General features: G+C 37.0%; 2 protein-coding genes across 2 annotated transcripts in view; one reads left to right on the top strand and one right to left on the bottom strand.

Annotated features, from left to right (window-relative positions):
• The window catches only part of BAIAP2L1 (BAI1-associated protein 2-like 1), a 34,474-nt gene extending 17,695 nt beyond the window's left edge, over positions 1–16,779 (top strand). The window contains exons 3-13 of the mRNA XM_009320000.1: positions 4,150–4,211; positions 4,310–4,381; positions 4,714–4,851; positions 6,266–6,418; positions 6,869–7,036; positions 7,800–7,950; positions 9,131–9,338; positions 9,654–9,731; positions 10,079–10,244; positions 15,408–15,448; positions 15,999–16,779. Coding sequence (XP_009318275.1) covers positions 4,150–4,211; positions 4,310–4,381; positions 4,714–4,851; positions 6,266–6,418; positions 6,869–7,036; positions 7,800–7,950; positions 9,131–9,338; positions 9,654–9,731; positions 10,079–10,244; positions 15,408–15,448; positions 15,999–16,071 — 1,310 coding nt within the window. The 3' untranslated portion in view covers positions 16,072–16,779. The remainder of the gene's footprint in view (positions 1–4,149; positions 4,212–4,309; positions 4,382–4,713; positions 4,852–6,265; positions 6,419–6,868; positions 7,037–7,799; positions 7,951–9,130; positions 9,339–9,653; positions 9,732–10,078; positions 10,245–15,407; positions 15,449–15,998) is intronic.
• Positions 16,780–17,965: 1,186 nt separating this feature from the next.
• Positions 17,966–20,407, bottom strand: part of LOC103913554 — a 21,128-nt gene continuing 18,686 nt past the window's right edge. Inside the window, exon 4 of the mRNA XM_009320054.1 lies at positions 17,966–18,351. Within this exon, the coding sequence (XP_009318329.1) occupies positions 18,178–18,351 (174 nt within the window). The 3' untranslated portion in view covers positions 17,966–18,177. The remainder of the gene's footprint in view (positions 18,352–20,407) is intronic.

Here is a 20,407-nt window from a genome sequence, read left to right as displayed (position 1 = left end):
TGGGAATATTTAATGTACCTCTACCCTTTTAGTCACAAAGATTTCACATTCAGGGTGTGGGGGAATGGAAAGCAGAAAAAAGTATCTTTGAAAGGCAAATATTTTAGTCGTTATGTTTATCATCAAGACTGGTGGTTTTGGTTTATTAATTCATTGCATAATATGATGCCTAAAACTGGTTCAAGTTTACAGTATGTCTGCCACAAATTGGACTTAAGTGGTCTGTTATCACGCACTTTAGTCATGTCATTATATTTGATAGGTTTGGGGTTTGCTAATAAATGATGACAAGGTTAGTATTTGGTTATTGTGTATTATAAGCTCTCATATATAAAACCTGATCATAAGCAGCTTCAATACATAGCAAAATATTTTTAGTTAATGTGAGAATACGTTTGTCTTCACCTTAAGTAGTTTTCTTTACCTTTTTACAAGGTGAATAATTACTGAACATCAGAGCCTGGCCTCAGGTTATGCTGTTATTAATCCAGAGTAACCATTGTCTTTATTAGAGCTATTCTATAATTCACCATTGTAGTTAAAATCAAAATAGTATATTGAAGTTGTTCAATTTCCATTCCACTTGGACACTGTTACATGTAGGCTAGGGGTCGTTTTGCTTTTCCTGAATTAGTCTCCTACAAAAACTTGTCTCCTTGTATAAATCTTATTTGGGAGGGCCATCAAAATGTGGCTAACCCATTATCTTAAACTGGCAATAAAAAACCATGGTATATGTTCACTGTAAAAATGTTTTCTATTTATTCAAAGTGCAGAATCTGGCCTAGAATTTAAACTATAATTTAAATCTTAATAGGTCAGAGTGTGCTTACTATGGTTTCTTTTCAAAATGTTGATTCAAAACATGAAAGAGGAAATTAAATGGCTGGGCCAGTACATACAGTGCCTGTGGATTACCAGTGGCAGTAAGGAGATTCCAGCTTAAAATGGCTTTTGCCTGCTGCACAGCATACAGGGCATCTTTGGTCGAGAGAAAAAGAAAATGCAATTAGAGATACAGTCACTGATATCTAAAAATACGATTTAAAAGTGTTCTAGAACACAGCACAAACCATTTAGAAGGAAGTATAGTTTTTAAAGTTCTCTTCATTTCAGGGCACGTTTTGGCAGTATTCTTCATAATAAAGATGAAAAAAACTTTTTCTAACCAAGCGTTCAAAGCCGAAAGACTTGAAGGCTGCAGTCAGTTCAAGTGCTGTGTGAGACAAAAATAACAACCTCGGAGCGTCAGGTTTTCCATTCTTGACGCACCAGGTGAATGGGTTGTTTTATGGAGCGTTTACACTGTGGTGGCAGGGCAGGCCAGAGGAAGGGAGTGTGGAAGAGCGATGCGAGAGCTGAGTCAATACCCAACGTTGTTGGATGTCTGTCCGTACTTGGAACGGTAGGGTTGGCTGTGTTAGCGTTGCCAAGTATTAGCTAAGTGTGCTGCTTTGGCAGCAGATTCTCAGAATGTACTTTTTACAAAGAGGGAGAGTAAGTTCATTTTAAGAAGAACAAAAATCTGTGAGGGCAATTATTTTGAGGGCTACTTCAACACTCACCCTGAATTTCTCTAACTTCCCAAATAGCTTTCTACTCTGCGTATTTAAAACCAAACAAACTTTGTAATTTTATTTGTATTTCTTGATTGGTTTTTTCCTGATTTCTTTTAACACTATTTCCTTTTTAAGTTGCAGATAAGTGTTTACAAAACTCTTCCACTTTTAAAAGCCTGTTACAGTCTACAATGTATCTTTTCAGTTGAGTTCGGTGAAACAGAAACACTATGGACTAAAGTGCATTCACTTCTACAGCCTTAAGTAACAAGGTGGCTTATTCATGACCCTTCAAGTGTTTATGTAACTACATCGTATGTACTGTTCTATTGCATATGAGCAACTCATGACTGTAGCACCTTTCACTTCTCATAGTATTTCTGTAGTCACCAGCAACGTTAAATATGAACCAAAAAAGCATAGCACTCTGTAGCCTGTACAGAAGGACTCAGAAAAACAATATATATAAATAAAAAAGCACCCCTCTGTCTCTCCCATCTACCATCCTGAGTGCGAAGTCCTTTTTCTTGCTAATCAAGGGGTTGACTGTTCTCACTGTATTCTGATTCCTTCTTCCAAGCCTCCTGTAGCCTGTTGTACAAAGAGAGACAGAGGTGGGAATTGGGGCATGAAGAGGGATTCCTGAAAAGTCAGAGACGCACGTTTTTCTTCCTGAACCACCTCATGTTTCCTCATAAACAATAACGCAGACCCACATTTTACATTTAATTAAAGATCTGCTGTGTCATATTGCTTCACAGGACAGGAGATATGGTTCTCATTTCAAAGAAACTAAAATTTTGAGATGTTGTAACTTGAGTATGACAGATAAGAAGGGAGAAAGGTGATAATATGTACCCAGGCACTATGGGAATGCATCTATGTTATATGGGAAGGTTACCAAATCACTAACGTGCACTACGGGGAGACAGGTTTTGATGGCTGGGGAGATGTTGAAAAAGGAGATGATGAGAAGGATCTCATGGAAAGTTCTGTCATTCATTTTATTTAGTCAAATTTTTACATTATCTGCACCTTTGGGGAGCTTTTGTGTGCGCCTGAAGGATCTGAAGCATTACAGTATGATAAGTCTTCGCTGACTAACTCAGGAGGGGTTCTCAAAGAATATGGATGGTAGAAAACAAGATTTGTAAAACAGCATGTTGAACAGTTAATGCATCCTTTTTTTTTTCTTTGAAAAAAAGAAACTGAGAATTGTGTAAGATAATAAATAGGAGGGGACACACAGAGCAGTCCCATGCAGTGACTCTGCCAGTGATACGTAATCGGTTACAGAACTGTGTGTAGCTTTGTAAGGCCTGCCTGTATATTCAGACAGTGCTATTGCAGGTTTAATACTGCAAGCACCTGTGTGGCAAGTACTTCACGGTGGGATAACTGCAAGGTTGATTGAGGAATAGATGGATTACTGGAGGAAGCATGCCAGAGAACCAGCTGTGGAACGGAACCTGCTGTTCTTGCCACGGAAATGGAATGACAGTAAAACACATCTCTAGTCAAGACTTTCAGATGCGACACAGTTTGGGAATCTGATAGTGGCCCCAGCACTTTAAGGTGGTTTTTTTGTAAAGGCTCCTGGTTGAGACCCGGTAACCATCTACAGGTCTAATTTGGGTGAAGTCAAACCGGGCGCCTTAGGACACTTGCAACTACTCTTCTCAGCAGTATGTTGCCGTCTCCCAGACAAGACTGGCACACACTCAGTGTGTCAGTGCCAGCACAAAGAAGGGAGTGGGGATGATGTGGCCGTCTGTATCCAGAGCAGGATGATGTGGCTGTCTGCATACAGGGCAGGACTGCAGCAGGCACAGTTTACACTGGTTGTTTGCACATAGAACCACACCCATAGGATTGAGATACTTTTCCTCTCTACCCTCCTAAAGCAGAACGAAACAGTCCAGCTTTTAAGTGCTCGCGGTTAAGAGTAAGCTGTGTAACTTTGTGCTGGAAGACAGCAGATCATAATAGGCATATTTAGGATCTGTTGAGAAACCTGCTTCTTCTTGGCTGGTAGTTAATGCCGTACAGTCAGGCTGTAATCGCTGATAAAACAGCATGGGAAATTAATCAGTATATGTATCAGATCTGTTTTAGCAGGTGTGCTGTGAATGGATGCGAAAGGTTACTTTGTTAATTCTGAAGGTGCAGTTAATAAACATTAAAGTTTAATTTTCAGACTGAAAAATGGATAGCAGCTATTTGGATAGTAACAACTATCTCTAGTTCTTGTGTGCTGTTCTCTGACTTGGCAAGAAAAGAGGCTGTTACTAAATCAATATGAGCTATTCTGGAGAGAAGGAAGTATTTATTTTGTCTGGCACTCCATGGCCCTTTTGCATAATAATGCATGATTAATTATTCTTTTATCACTTATGAGCTTCTTGGTTTGTCTGTGGCCAGATCTAGTTATTTATTTAAACTGCTGTGGTGAGCAACAGCGAGAAATTTCCTATCCCTCTTAAATATATTCTAGTTAATAAATATATTGGTTAAATATATTTTATTACCGCTCTTTGTTAACTAACTTCAGAACTCTATGAAAGAAACAAATATGGTTGTCTATCAACAGGCCAAGTTCTCATAGAAATTTCAAGAACACACAAGAAACTTAATGACAGTCTAGAGGAAAGTGTAAGTTAAACAATGTCTTTTTTAAATTTATTTTTCTTTTGAAATTATAAATTACTCTTGCCAATTTTTAATAACCTTATATTCATTTGCTTTTAAAGTTCAAAAAATTTCATAAAGAAATTATATCTGAACTGGAGAAGAAAACAGACCTGGATGTAAAATATATGAATGTAAGTACATTCGATTCTAGAAGTCATGTTTTATTTATCTATTGCTAGTTAAAGAGTTTTTCAGAAATTGTTCCATAACAGTTAGTTAATCAATCCGTTAGAATAGAGCTTTAGATACTTAAACACGGCAAAAACTTTCATGCTTATTTTGAGTTAAAACAGGAAACAACGCATGACTTAATGGCATTTTAAAACTAAAGTTGAGAAAAGCAATTGCCTAACTCATTTGATGTGTATTAGCGATATCTCATAGATTATAATAATGCTTTTTATCCCTTATCCAGTTACATTGCTGAGTGCATTATGAGATGTTTTAAATGCTTTGATTGCAGGCAACTTTAAAGAGGTACCAAACTGAACACAGAAGCAAATTAGATTCTTTAGAGAAGTCTCAGGCTGAGCTGAAAAAAATCAGAAGGAAAAGCCAAGGAGCACGAAATGTAATGAAATATGAGCACAAAGAAATGGAGGTCAGTGTATTATCTCTTAAGTTACTTGTTTCTTTCTTTGTAGGAGAACTGGTCAACAGAAAATGTTAAGCTATTACAGGTCATATCCGAGTCTGTTTTAAAACTTGAATTCTGAAGCTTACCACAATTTTTGTACATGCAGTGTTAGTAGTTAATACACGTAACTCCACTGTAAGTTGTTTGGCAACAGTTAAACTCTACAATTTCAAAGAACATGTAATTTTGGTTCCTCAAAGTTGGTTTATATTAAACGCACTCCTAGAGTATGTATTCCAGTTGAAATAAAGTTCTGGACTGCTCTGCTGTACATACTCAGACTGCTGCTTCAGTTTCTAGGAATCATCCCTTGACCACTACTTGATTTTTTTTTTTTTAAAGTACCTGTGTACCTATACCTTTATGCAGAGGTTTACACAGGGAGTCAGCTATGCTATGCAAATTCAGTAGTAATTTGCTATAAATTAATTACCCAAAATAGGCAAATGCCAACTTCAGTTATCGCTTATTACTACCTTTCCTACTGATCTTAAAACAGCATTGCCATCTTGAGGTGAAATAAGAAATGGCAAGGCAATGAACAGAAACTATTTCAAATAGTAAGTCAGATTCTGGTTGTCATGTATTGCTCAGAAAATACTTCCCATTGATATTTTTATTTGCACAATACTTCTATTTCGTGATAGCTTATATGTTTTTTCCCTCCATATTTTTCCTTTTTTTTTTTTTTTCAAAGAAAGCTTTGTTGGTAACATGGTACAGTAAACATAAGTAGTACTAGCGCCTATTTCTTACTACCTATCTTTTAACCTGCATTCATAACAGTTCTTTTTTTTTAAGATATTGGACTGAGAATTCATGGATTAGCATTTAATCACAGTTTAGCCACAAATCCTCATAACCTCAGACAAATGTAGTGTAGTCTTTTTAGTAACTCATTTTCCTCTAAAATGAAGGAGAGATTCATCATAGCTTTGTGAGAGTAAACATAGCTGCTGTGGAACAGATGAAGGTAATTAGTCCAATTAGAACACCTGTGGCCTTAAAATTGCTCAGCACAGTTGCTGCTTTGATGTCATATTCTTATGTGCTGCAGCATTTTATTTAGAAGCTAAAAGATTGTTTCTTGTTTTGCTTCACTCACCCCCCCCCCCCCAACTTTTTTGGCTCCCGCCCCCCCCCCCCCCCAATAGATTATTGATTGCCTGTAATAAGAATGGACGTTAACCTGATGAGATTAGGGAAGTTAGGTGTGTGCATGGAGAGAGAAAGACTTGGAAGTAGAGCCACCCTACCCTACCCTGCCTTTCCAAAAACTTTTTCTAAGGCTTTTGGAGTTTGCTTCAGTAGTTGGATGTAGTATCAAATAAAACTCAGATACTGTATGTGATTATTTTTTTTTCTTTTTTTTCCTTAGTATTTGGAAACTGTGAGCTCTCGACAGAGTGATATTCAGAGATTTATTGCAGAAGGCTGCAGAGAAGCTCTCCTTGAAGAAAAAAGAAGATTCTGTTTTCTGGTTGACAAGCACTGCAGCTTTACCCAGCACATGCACTTCTATCACATTCAGGTCAGTGGCATGAGTGTAAACAGAAACGAAACTCCTGAAATCTCATCATACAGGAGATCAGACTGACATAAATAGCTAAGCTAGCACTTAAGAACACTGTAGTGCCAGACAAGTGTTGTGATCAGTTCATAGAAAATGTTTACAATGTAATATTCTCTTAAATGTATTGTAGCAACAATAAAGGGTTACTGCGACTTCTTAAAAATCATATACGAAGAAAAAAAATGTATGGACTGATCAGGTATTTCTAGCACCTGACCCTGAAAAAGGACAGTCTCTTTCTACAACATATTATTTGTTTAAAAGAGGTATTACTTACAAAAATCTTTGAAGAGACTTCCATTTTGCTGGTGTTGTCATTTTGGTATAATAAAAATTAACAAGTAGGTCTGTGCAATTCTATGAAAAAGTGTATCTATCTTTGACAATACCTTTTAAACTTGGATGCAGTGCGCGGACTTCCTAAAATCCAAGCTACCTGGGTGGCAGGAAATCTGTAGCGATGCCACCAAAGTGCCTGAAAAAGTCAAAATGATGATAGATGAAATAAGGACACCTGGTTCCACTCCAGTATCAGGAACTCCACAGCCTTCACCAATGATAGAGAGAAATACCATGGTATGTTGTTCTTTGACGGTTAAAGGTTCTGTCTCTTAAATGGGAGTAGAGTGGCTTCACTAGCTTCTCTTGTACCTAAGCATTTGGGATCAAGTCTATGACGTACCTCGGTTGGAATATACTGGGGTTGGGTATGAAAGCAAAATCATTAAGCCGAAGCTCTGCTGCTGGAAAAATACACAGTATAGTAGGCAGAAGCACATACCCAAACAAGGCTCAGTTTTCAGTTGCGTGCCTAAGACTTTTCCTGCAGAGCCCAGCCTTAGGACTACTTCTGTTGCAACCATTCCATTTCCTACATTCTTATCCATAAGTAATAGTAATTACATATAACAAGATGTTATTTTCTATTTTCTTTCCTTTTTCCTTCTTCCATCCATGATTCTTATTAGTGTATTAGAGTACAGGTTAAAGTCTAAATTCTACCTATTTGTATGTTGTGTCACCACTAGTTGTTGAATTTCTAAATTATATCAGTAAACTTCAAAAAAAAAAAAAAAAAAATCTGGAGATTATCTAGGTGTAACTCCTATTTGTGGAAAGAAAGGCTATCATAGCATTCCCACTAACAAATTTTTATCAAGGGACAGAAGCCTCTTACAAATTATTCTATCAGCAATTTCACAGGAACATGAGGACTTTCTGACAGGACTAAATGGGTATCATTTGGGAATATTTAAGCATTGCTTTCTAGAATTTAATGTTGCAAATAGTTGTCACTGTCTCCTCAAGTGTTGTGATACTGTTGTTTTTGTGACTCTAGATTGGAAGTGATTTTTATCCTCATAATGAAAATACATCAAAGGTGCCCCCTGCTCCTACAGGTAGGGCGTACACCAGTCCACTGGTTGATATGTTTAACAATCCTGCAATGGTTCCAAAGACATCTTCTGAAAAACTAAATAATTCAGCAGGTGAGTGTCACTTTGTTGCAAACTACGTAAGGGTAAATGACATACTATAGTGTTCGAAATTATCTTAGGACTTCTTGACTACTGTGATGATGTGAATTCCAGGACACAGAGGAGTACAAAATGGTCTTTACAAGGTATTTATATAAATTACCTAACAGGAGAAATAAGTGTTACAAGAAGAGAAGAATTGTTTGCAGTAAAATGTAGGTCAAGACAGGTAGATTCTATTTTAATCACTTTCCGTGTGTCCCTGATTAACCCAGCTTAACTGCTCTTATGACTTCCAATCTTATCAGAAGAAAACATTCTATAATTTTGAACAAGATGCATCCAAGTGATTATTTCAGTGCACACAAATAAACATAAGCTATATTATTACAGTCTCACTTTGGTTTCCTTTAAGTGCATGTAGCAGTTAGGGAAGAATGCACATGGGACAAAATGAGCAGTCTCTTGTATTTCTTTCGTGAAATGTAAAATCGTATTAAGATTTGTTTTCTAAGTTTCTAATATATTGATTTTTTTTTTTACTTTCGCTGCTATAAGGAAGGAAGGGAAAGAACTAAGCCTAGATCACAACATAAGAAATGCAGAACTCTTCAATGCGATAATAGCAATTCCAGCATTTCTTCCTTAAAAATGCATTTACAATATATTGTACTGGTCAAATAACATACAATTTTGAGACCTCCTTTACGTTGTCTTCTGGTAAACATCTGGTGTCTGCAAAGTGCCAAGTATCTGCAACTCTCATCGATTCAGCTGAAGTTGAGTGCTAGACACATTTGAAAATTGAAATCTTGGACTTTATACACAGTTACATTTTTTTAGAATGGAAAATTTTCAAAGGTCTTTCATGTCTGTGAACGTTTAGCATTTTTCATGCCAAAAGAGGAAAGAAGTAGCAAGTTAAAACTTATGTAACTTTTTATGTCTGTTGGTTCAACTGTATTGTGATGGGGGGGTGAATATAAATGCACGTGCTATTAAGAACTTCATGGTGATAAGAAACATTGGCAGATAATTGAGAGGTGTCTAAGTGGAAACCAAAGCAGTACAAAGTCTCAGAACTTGATTTGCACTTGAGTATTCCTTTATCTACTTTTTTTCCTGTCAGACTACTAATTGTATTTAATTTTGTTAGTGTGTGGCTAATTTTGCTTTTTTCTTTTTTTGACAGAGAATTCAGATGATGCCAGTTTATCGCGTTCAACTTCTGTTGCCACAGGGCTAAATATAATGAAAAGGCAAAAAGTAAAGACAATCTTCCCACATACTGCTGGAAGTAACAAGACGTTGCTTAGCTTTGCACAGGGGGATATCATCACACTTCTTGTAGCTGAAGAAAAGGACGGCTGGCTTTACGGGGAACATGACACAACTAAAGTGTAAGATAATCAATATATTTCCCAATTTGAACATGAAGGAAAAACGTGTCTCATCAGAATTTGTTAGCAGATAATAGTAAATGGTTTTCCACCTTTTTTGCTGGCTGTCATTGACTGGGGACTTGGAGTCTTTCTGTAAGGTAAATCACTGCACTTATTTTAGGGAGATTTTGTACGCTAATCTGGTATCATCAGAAATCGGGTCTTTAAAAGTTAAATCTCAGTTCATGGAGTCTACTGTGTTGTCCACTGTTGTCTTTTGAAAGATCTTTCCAGTTTCATGTAATAGGAAATCAAAAAACTTTCCCATTACAGAAAAGGATGGTTTCCATCATCATATACTAGACCACTGGAAGAACCAGCGGAAGAAAAAGTGTTTGTTCCAGTGCCAAGGTAACATTTTGGGTGGGACTTGCAGAAATGCTCACACCTTCTCTAACGCTTATTAAAAATGTTATTTTTCTGCTCATGTTCTTTGTTGTTCGGTAACACATACAGTAAATACTTTCTAACAGTCTGTAGTATGATGCCTTGATTACATTAACATGTTTTAATGGTTACACAATTGCCCAAGAACTGTCTTCACCCCAACTTTAATTTAGAGTCCCACTGACTTCAATGGCATTGTACGCCTTTATTAACTCTCAGCTCATGTACTTTTGTGCTTTCCTGGGGCTAAAGATAAGTGAGAGATGTATTATAGGAACTGAAAATGTTATTTGTTGGGTTCTGTCTTGCAGCCCTGCACCAATCCGAAGTATTAGTTCTGTAAACCTTGTGGAAAAAGGTGATGTTGTCCTCCCACCGCCAGACTATCTGGGGTCTTTGCAAACAGATAAAAGAATGGAATCTTCCAAAGGTACTACTGTTAAAACACCAACTGACAGACCAGAAAACACAGGTCTGGTAAGTAATCAATACCATGAATCTAAATGTTCTGCCCTGCTTACTTTTTGTTGACCTACTTAGCTGAGCTCTTAAATGAAGCCCTGGAATATTCTACCTTAGCTACTTGTACTTGACTTCAGCGGCCCTTCAATGCAGCAATCTTCAGCAGTATCATGGGGTTTTGGCATTTCAATCCATCTGTAGTAACAGGAAGGGAGAAGAATTGTTAAGGGATATAACTAAGAGTACTAGGAGACTTACTCTGCATAGCAAACTTCTCAGGAATGAAATCTGTGAAACATGAAAAGAAATTCTCACAGAAAGTAGTGCAAATCCATCATCTTAAGTGATTTTAGAGCTATAGTGGGACAGGGGATTTAAAACAGCATAAACTCTGTATTCAGGAATGCTTTACACAACCCCATGAAAGTTAGCGTTGTTTTTGTGGATGTTGCTGAGGGATGCATGTACTAACTAATGTCTATATCCAGCAAAACCACAGCTGAGTGGAAATACATTTTTATGAATAGATAACACTATATAAAGCTAGTATTTCTGCTATTAAGTCAGCATTCAAACGATGATTCAAAATGAAGACTAATCTAATCAAAGTAAGCAATTACTGGTCTTTTTCTTGCTGTTTGTTTAAATATTTTGCTGATGTGTATCTAATAGTGATAAATGTTTTTGAGACTTTGTTCAAAAAGCCTCTTGAAGCAGAGATCACGTTTTGATGCAAAAAAACTTGCTGTGACTTTACATATATATTAAATATAGTTGTGACTGCTAAAATTGAAAGACTGTACCAGAGTAAGATGCAAAGTTCCATTAATAGGTACCACAGCAAACTTCTCAGAAGGAATCCTGTAGTTGGCTGCCAGTAGCTAAAAAACTCACATTTTATTACTTATTGGTATGACTAAAATATTTTGTATATCAGTATAACATCTAAACAAATTTTGGATTGTCCTTCTGACAGATGTTTTGGCTTTCTAAGTCATCTGTTGAATCATACAGTAGAAATTGAAGTGGCCTTTGTAAATCTGTACTTTATGGAAGTAAAATTAACTAAAAAAAAAAAGCGTAAACTGGAAGTTTGTTGCATCACATTTTGATTAATGGTGAAAGAGTCCATTTAAGTTCAAAGGATGACAGAATGTAAGGGTACTCCTGTAGAATGGAAAGGCATCAGGAAACAATGGTTGTCTTCAAAGACGCCTCCTCTCTTTTTTTGTTTCGTTTAAGTCTACTTATTAGGATGTCAAGTGTACCTACAGCATTTTTTACTCAGAGGTATTAGGCACTGGAGGGGGTTAACAGGTCTTTGTTATATTGACAAGCGAAGAGAATTAACTGTGTTTAAATAAGTAAAAATAGAATCATTTGCTTAATAATAACAAAAATATAACTAACTCCCAATACATTACTCTAGAACTCCAGAAAAAACTACCATTGGAAGGACACAAGCATGACACAAATTACATCGTCAGTAGCATCTGAATTTTAAACTATTATCTGCATTTCAGAAGCATGGAGAAAGACAGAATTTTGACAAATGGGAGGGAAGGAAATTATATTTTCTTTCTTGAGTAAATAGTGTGTCTTCAAAGAAATCACTTTTGTAATCACATCATAGACTTGTATCTAGTTCTTAAAAGAACAGGTCACCTCAACTTTACAAATCTAAAAAAATGTGAAAAATTGCTGGAGGTTCAGCTATACAGGCCTTTCAGAAATGTTCCCTCCAGTTGTACTTGGCTTTGTAAAGCCACTCTACAGCTATTTCAGAAGAGCAGCTATAGATACAACACAGAGACATGTTTCTACTAACTACTGCCAAAATATCTCTTGCAGATGCAGAAATTGAAACAAAAAAGTATCTTTTCTCTGACAGGGAGGGGAAAAAGGCTAGTGCTTCCCATTATAGAAAAATCTGTGATCCTTAAAATGCATGAAGAACTAGAAGCAGAGCTAAGAGTGTTTCATAAGGAAAAGGATGGAAGTTGCCTGACAGGGGTTGTGAAGCTCTCCTCTCAGTTAGAGATCTTACCCCATTTAGACTAGACTAGTAATGTTTGGGAATTTTTTTTTTCCTCTAAATAGTCCTATTAAAATATTAGCTGACTCTTTTTTTTGTCAGAACAGTCTAATATTAAACATCTATATATTGGAATATAGCACATTTGAATCCACATTCAAGTAAGTGGTTTTATTTATCAGCAATGAACCTTGTTGTGTAGGAAGCATGTAATTTGTGCAGTGGTGTGTTTCTAGGACAATGTTTTTCTATGAGGAATAAAGCTTTTCCAATGCATGAAATGAATATCAAGAAATAAGGTCTACCTCTTAGTGTTCAGTCACTTTCAAATCAAGTATCTGGGAAGTTCTAAAATGATTATGAAGACAAACTTCTATATTTTGACACATTTGTGGTTTTCATTTTTGGATAAAGAAGCAATGAGCCTTAACAATTATGTAATGATACACTGGTTCATTTATTCTATGGCTAGCTGTTGAGACCTACGGGATCAACATGTCCTTAAAGTGTAGTTGTGTTCGCAATAGTTAAAAGATGTATGGGCTTGTGGAAGCTGCCAAGCAAGCAGTACAGTGAGTTCTTTGCCCTGTGACAAGTAAAAGGTGACTAACTGTAGAGCTTTAAAATTACTGAATCCGTTAAATTGTCTCAGTATCACCATACTGTGCTGCTGTCTTTAGTGTGGCTAACTGTTCTCAGGCTGTTCTCAAGAGTAGTCACCTTAAGGGTTGTTTTGTTTGTTCTATGGCATTAGTTCAGGGGTTTGGGGAATAAACTTAAGGCTTGTGGGCTAACGTTCTTGTTGAACTGAAAAACCAAGAGGAACGGCAGATCATGTAGTTGATGGACTAGGACAGAATTCTAATTAGACTAGTATATTCTCTTTGGAGGCCAGAATGGGCTTAGAGCCTCTTAGGAGTGGAAAACAAATACATCTTTTTTGAGATTCTAAATTTCCACAGGGAAAGCAAGATTAAAAAAAAAAACCAAATCGGGAATTCTGGAGTACAAAATAATGACTACTCTTGTTGAGGTACCCTGTAACTCATAGCAGCTACCTTTTTACTGTGACCCCATGATTCTTCTTACCTGTTACCATACAAAATAAGGAAGAGAACTGTAGAGGAGAGTCGCTGCACTTGCACCCGAGTTTTTGCTCCGAAGTCACTATTCGCTTTCATTCTTTTGGAAAGTCGCAGAGCTTCCTTGCCTTTCCCGCTTCCGTGCAAGGCACCAACCCCCACACCACCATAAGGCTTTGGAAATAAGCTCAACATTATAGCAGCTGGTTTGTATTCTTGTACATAATTTACATACATGTAAAAGAGCATGCTTACAGTGTCTTTTCTGCGGAAGCGGGAAATGATTCATTGAGGCATCTTATTTTTGTTTCAGAATACACAGAAAGAATACCTCAGGATTTCAAGGAGAAAAGATGAGGAATGGTTCTTGGAAGTTAAATGGTTCATGCTGGGTTATGTGGGACAGTACTATGCAGAACATTATCAACTAAAAAAGACCTAGTAGTTGACAGAGCTTTGAGGGTTGGTGTTCTGTAAGAAGTAGCATGTAATTCAGGCATTCGTTCATTCTAATTAATTTTAAGGGCTAATTAGGCCTAATTCTAAGGTCTAATTCTATTTATGACTGATGTACGTGAGCAATTTAATTGGAATCGCAAGTCAAGCACATGCTTAAGAACCCTGCTGAATTAGGTCCTGAATAAATACAGATTTCTTCACCTGCACGATGGTATCGTGAATATGGTAGCTAGGAACGACTGGTACAATAGATGGTGTACCTGAAAAGGAAAGGCTTACAGGCCTTGCTTTAGCAGTGAAATTTTAAGTATTGAAAACAAAATGGCCATATAGACTGAATGATTAGCACAAGTCAAGCTGGTACATAAAAGGTGACTGCTTATTCCTGCTTCTACATACAAGAATGTATTTTCAGATTTTCACTTTGAGCTTTATCTGACACCTATTAGAAGCAATGCAATTAGTTTGCAGTTTGAAATATGTAATTTTTAAGTATGATTATTACTAAAAGTTAGAGGGGAAAAAAAGGAGAAGTTAACTGCGGAAACTTCCACATAGCACAACAGGCTTGCGAAGGGTAATACTTTGCAACAGTTTTCCATTTTATCACACCTGGAAGGCTGCATCCTGTAGTAGCACTGTGCCAGAGCGACACTGCCATCTTTTGGGTTAGCTTAACTTCACAAGAATAATGTACGCTTCACCACGGAAGTACAGTGCACACTGCAGGTATAAAAACAAGTCTTTTCAGGTTGTATGCTTAGACATGACAGTTCCATTATAATGAAATATTAGCAATAGCTATGCAAAACGATTCCTCCTTTTGTATCACTCCCATACAAACAATGCAAATTATATATGTACATGCCATCAGCTGTTCTCTTGCCTTTCTTAATCACCACCACTACTCACAAAAGTCACAGGAGATACCTGAACTTGTGTTTTGTAAATCAACAATAGCTAAACATAATAGGTTGTATGAAAAAACTCTATATAATACTGATCAGAAACCTGCCCTCACTTAAGGCTTTTAATATTTAAGTATGTCATTATGCTGGCTGCTGCCTTTTCTTGACTTCACAACTTTACAGTTATATGAAGATACACTGACTGTGTTTGCTCTATAAGGTCTGCTCCAAGCCTAGTTTTGGCATTTTGCTGTGACAACTAGCAGTTTATAAATTATGCTATAGAAAAAATACAGTATGATATTTGTGCTGCAGGTAGTTCTGTCCTTTTTCTTTTGGTTGATGGCTGTTGCAGTGACATTTCATTTGCTATTTTAACCTATATAATGCCCAGCTAGACATCGGGTGATCACTGATCTTAAACCTGGAGGGGGGGATAGATGGATACCACACAAAAAAAACCCAAACCAACTAATGCTAACACCATTTTTAACTTTCTAATTTTGATGTTCTGAGACAATTCTCCCCTCCACAACTACCTCTCCACAGTTCAACTGAACTACACAATAATTATTCTAAACAGCTAAGTATTTTAGCCTGCTTGAATGATAGGGTCTTTTTTCCTCAGCAGGATCGCAAGATCACCTGTAGCATGTTTTTGTAAATCTATGTAAATATCTTTTTTCTTTTACAGAAACCTGATATGAATGGCATTATAAAACCGCCTTTTCTAAGGTATGTTTTTTAAAGCTTTTACACTAATTTAGTTGTGTTGATTTTTATATTGGCTTATATTAATGTATTGATTGTGAGGGGAAATAAGGATGTTTTTCCCGAATTACTCTGTGACCTTTCCTAGGAATTAGTAAAACATTATGGCTAAAATTGGTTGTACTTTTCTCAAGAGTGCCATCAGGTAAAATACACTGCGTAGGCCCTTCTCAGAAAAATAAAGTGTTTCTCCAGTGGTTTGACAGGGAGCAGGACTTACACTACGTCTTTGAGGGTTAAAACCAAAAATCTTTTGAAGACTAGGAGCTGTTTAAAAAAAAAAAAGTCCAGATCTAACTAAGCATTAACTTCCCAAATTTTGGATCACTGCAAAGTGAGTCTTCATATGTAAGCTTGTTTTAAAAACTCAAGTTAAACTAAGCGTTGCACAGAATCCTTTATTCTAAAAACCATAACTTTAGTCTTCAAACAACTTGTATGAAGAAACTGCATGGCTTAAATTTGGTTTTGTATTGCAGCAAGCCTTTTAGTAACTTTGTGCATTTCTTTTCAGTGGAGAAAATCCTTTTGCAACTGTGAAACTCAGACCAACAGTAACAAATGACAGATCAGCACCAATTATTTGATGAATATATGGTCCATACACATGTACTCCCTCCTTATAAACACCACTTTCAGTAATGACAATTACTGTCTAAACTTGTTCTAAAAATTTATTTAAATGTAATTACTGTACAATAGAAGCATACTGGAATGGATTTCTGATTTTTTTTAAAACCTGTACCTTCTAATGAGGTAATTGCTTTGGGCTAGTGTTTGAGCATTCTGGCTTGATTTTACAGTATGCCTTTTTTTGTAGTAGGAATTGTGAAAATACTGGAGATAGGTTGGATACGCTAGGAAACCAGTGTAACTAATAGCTCACAAATCTGAATCTTTGGCATTCATTATTTGGAAACTGCAATGATAAGTTCTAGAATATAAGCCTGCATATGCCACTTACTAAATAAGAAAAAGATTATTTTTTTTTCCAAACAGAACAATGTAACAACTGCCTTATTCCAGAATAGAGAATTGCCTGTATAAAGTGATTATATGTTATTTTGTTTAAGACAGACACCCTAGGTTATAAATAAATATTTATCCTTTAAGAATAGACAACTTGTAATGCTTTTGCTTAATGTTCAGATACAAATTTTCAAGTGTTAACCCTATTAAGTCTAATGTACTGTCAACACATTCTTCAATTATAACTTTTTCTTTAAAACATGTTGTCAAACTTTAGTCTTACAAAAAGTCATAATAAAACAGTGCCATGATTTTTTCCTCAAATGCTAATATAAAAAGCTACCTTTGAAGTTACTCCATTACTGCAGCCTTCCACAAAAGAAAAACAGATTAAGTTTTTGAAATTTTTTCTTAAGGACCATACCAGTGGCATAAATACTGGCATAGTATAGTATCTAAATGAAATATAGCTTTTAACTTCAGTCACAAGATAGTTGTACAGTTTGTTACCTCAGGCCCAGATTTTCTAAATCTAATGGAGCCAGCTTGTCTGAAACTTTTCCTACAGTAATAATAATCTCAGAAATTAACCTAGAATGTTAGAAACTGACTCTTCACTCTGCATCAGCATTGGGTGCTTTATCACTGTACAGTTCAGGTGGTATTTCCTACCTGCTGTATGAAGTCCATATCATGACTACTGCCAGTGATTAAAGCTTACTCTAAATCATTCTACTTCACATATGTACGTGCTTCCTCCAGCATCCCATGGATATTCGTTTTGATGTGCTGCCTTCTGCTACTATAAACAGTGAATTCAAGTCATGTGAAAGGCCTTTCAGCTACTTAATGTCAAAAAATAGTATATGAGCATGTGATGGCTGCAGAGGTGAAGTCCACTCATTCTACCTCCTCCTCTCACACTGCCGTTCAAGGCTGAGGACACTTTTTGTTTGCTATGGAACCCTGCATAAATATCCATTATCCTATTTTGAAGCACCAACTCTTCAGAGAGTAACTTACACCCAAGCCCATTTTCTAAAGCATATTAGAGGCAAGTCAACCTCGACTCAGGGCAGCTCATAGTTGGCAGTGCCACAGCCTCTCTTTCTAGAGAAGAGTTCCCTGCTGCAGTCAGAAGTTATTGTTGTCTGCGAACTAATACCAGCTGTAGCAGATAGGACACTGTCACTGCAGCCCTTGGAGGTCGCATGTGTCCCTATAAGCAAAACCTTTACTAATTAAAACAGGGCTCTTACTGTTTGTTATTACTAGGGCCTTCAGAAGGCACAGAGGATCCAGTAGCGTAGCAGTAGCACACACAGCACTTGTGACACTTTCCTCAAAGACATCTGATGTGCTTACACAAGTACAGCCCTAAACCATGTCTTTTTTTATCATAAGGATTCTGGCAAATATTTATACTTAATTTGTAGCTAGGATTACTAACTCCTCTTTCAGACTACATGTTATTAGACACATTAGTCACATACTTAATAATCCAACCACAAGTTGAGGATTGCAAAAGGAAAAGCAGTTTTATTTAGTTTTCAACAGGTGCCACTAAACATGGAAAACAAGTTGGGTTTTCATGTTTTGCAATGCACATGCTCATAAAAGATTGTTTAAATTACATGCAAGAGACTAAATTTCTTCACACTTTACAAAACAGGTCTGAAGCAAATAAAATGATTGTACATAACATTTACATTAGAAAGAGTATGCTAACAGTTGTAGCTTCCATAAGCACATCCACGTTCATCCCTTAGCCAAAAGCTGCCCCACAATTTGGGCATCTTCTCTGCCTCAGTGCAAGGCAGAACAGAATCCCAATTGGAAAGAATACAATGGCACACAAAACACCAAGACAGGTGAAGGTGTCCTCCAACACGCCAACCCTGTAAAAATGGAAAACAGACTCAGTCAAGGACACCCACCAAGTTTGCCCCAAAGTTACCACTTTGTGATCTGGCAGTCACTAAAAACCACAACATTTTATATAGCAAGATGAAGTACAAAGAGGTTTTGGGGGTTTTTTGGTTTTGTTTTGTTTTTTTCTTTAAAAGGCTTTTATTTTCATAGCTTGCAGCAGAAGGTTTTGAATTATACCACTTAACAGGAAAGTTGCAGGTGATCAACTGTAGATAAGAAATCTAAAAGGTTTAATTCAAACTAGCTGTTTAGTTCCAGACAGCAACCATTTCTCTATCACTGCAATCAAACCATAGCCACCACACCTCTGAGCAGTTGTATCAACTCCAGATATTGGTTAGTGCAAGTACACTGAAGAACACACACAGGTGTAGCACCTGCTTTACAGCAGTGCTGTAAACAAGTCTCAGCACTCTCAATTCAGACAGCTTTAACATGAAAGCCTGTACCTCTGCAGCTATCTCTGGTCCCTAAAGAATTTGAAAGTCCTGGTTCTTCTCCCGTATTCTTGCATCCTAGCTCAACTAACCTTGCCAAGTAACTACACAGGAATAGAAGATCACACATTCAGGACAGAGAGTGTAAGCAAGTATCAAACTTCATTCCTTGCTAGCCCTTCTTGGGGTCAGGTTTTTCTGTACAGGTAAGGATACAGTTTTCTAGAACTAAACCTTAGTGTCACTAAAGTTAACTCTCATAAAAATGAAGAGAAGCCTGCTTTTAAAATAATTTACTGACTCTTCTGGAATGATACAGTGCTAAAGATTTAACTGTACCAGTGTTGTTGTACTGGTTATTGCACACCAAACAATTTCTTAGCTTTTTAGGTCTTTTACAACAGGCAGCAGTCACAGTTGTGTCATGTGCTTTGTCTACCTAGTTTCCACAATTATCCTGGGGTGAACCCTCTTAGTTCCTTCAACCTCAAGTTTCCCACAGTGTATGTACACTAGAGCTCTTTCAGAAAATAAAATAATCAATCATCCTTGTTTTCTGAATGTTTTGGTCTGGTGATTTGGTGCTTTTCCTCAGCTTCTTCCTAAGTGAAAGATTTGAATGGGCAGAGAGTTGTGTAACACTGGTTAAGGGCTTCTGGTAAAACATCCAGCTCATGCTTTCACTAAGCAAGTTAAAACCATTGCAGACAGCAAGATGCAAATAGGTTCGTTTCAGTCTGTTACTCCAAATTAATGCACAACTTGGCCATGTCTGGTTCCTGCAGTTGCCAGCACATTCTCTCAGATGTCCTGACATATCTTTCTTCAGAGAGCACAAGTCAATATAATTAACATGCAAAGGGCTAGGTGCGCTGGACATTTAGGGCTCTGACCAATTCAGCAGGGTAAGAAGGACTTAAAAAAAAATTCTAACTGTAGATTTACAGTGAAAGAGTACTTCAAATGTCAGCACTTTGTTGTGGAAAGTGCCGATTAAGTAAGCGTGTAGAGGACTATGCTAACTAGTCACATTCAGACTTCCTAAGTTACCAGAACAGCTCAGAGGTACAGCACTACTGTCATAAGCCATTTAACATGTTTATTTCTGGTAGCTAGAAAAGTCCAAAGGCCAAACACGCATCACTTAAAATAACCTTCAGTAGATGTTCCCAGTTTCTACTTCCAAAAACTGATGTCCCTTTAGAACTGTAGGAGAACCTACTATCGATGTCATTTGGCTCCATCTGAGTCCCAACTGAATGGGGACCACCCTACATGAGAAATTCTGTTTCAGCAGTTCTGTGACAGCAGAAATTTACCTTAATTTCAGTCCCTGACTTCTCTCTCAAGTGCTGTATCTAAACATCCCCCAAAATGAAGACAGACAGTAAAGCCTGAATATTCAGACTTAAGAAATTTGACCATCTATACTAAATAGTCAAAATTCGAGTTTAGCAAAAGACTTGAACAAGATGCATCCTCTTAGATTCCCTGGTACAGCGAAAGTCAACAGAAGCAGAGCTAAGTGACCTTGAAATACATGCTACAAGCAAGATGCCAAGGCCAACAAGTTGTTGTTTCCCTA

This window comes from Pygoscelis adeliae, unplaced genomic scaffold, assembly GCF_000699105.1.
Source record: "Pygoscelis adeliae isolate BGI_AS28 unplaced genomic scaffold, ASM69910v1 Scaffold242, whole genome shotgun sequence".
NCBI lineage: Eukaryota > Metazoa > Chordata > Aves > Sphenisciformes > Spheniscidae > Pygoscelis > Pygoscelis adeliae.
This window is presented reverse-complemented; position numbering and strand designations above follow the sequence as displayed.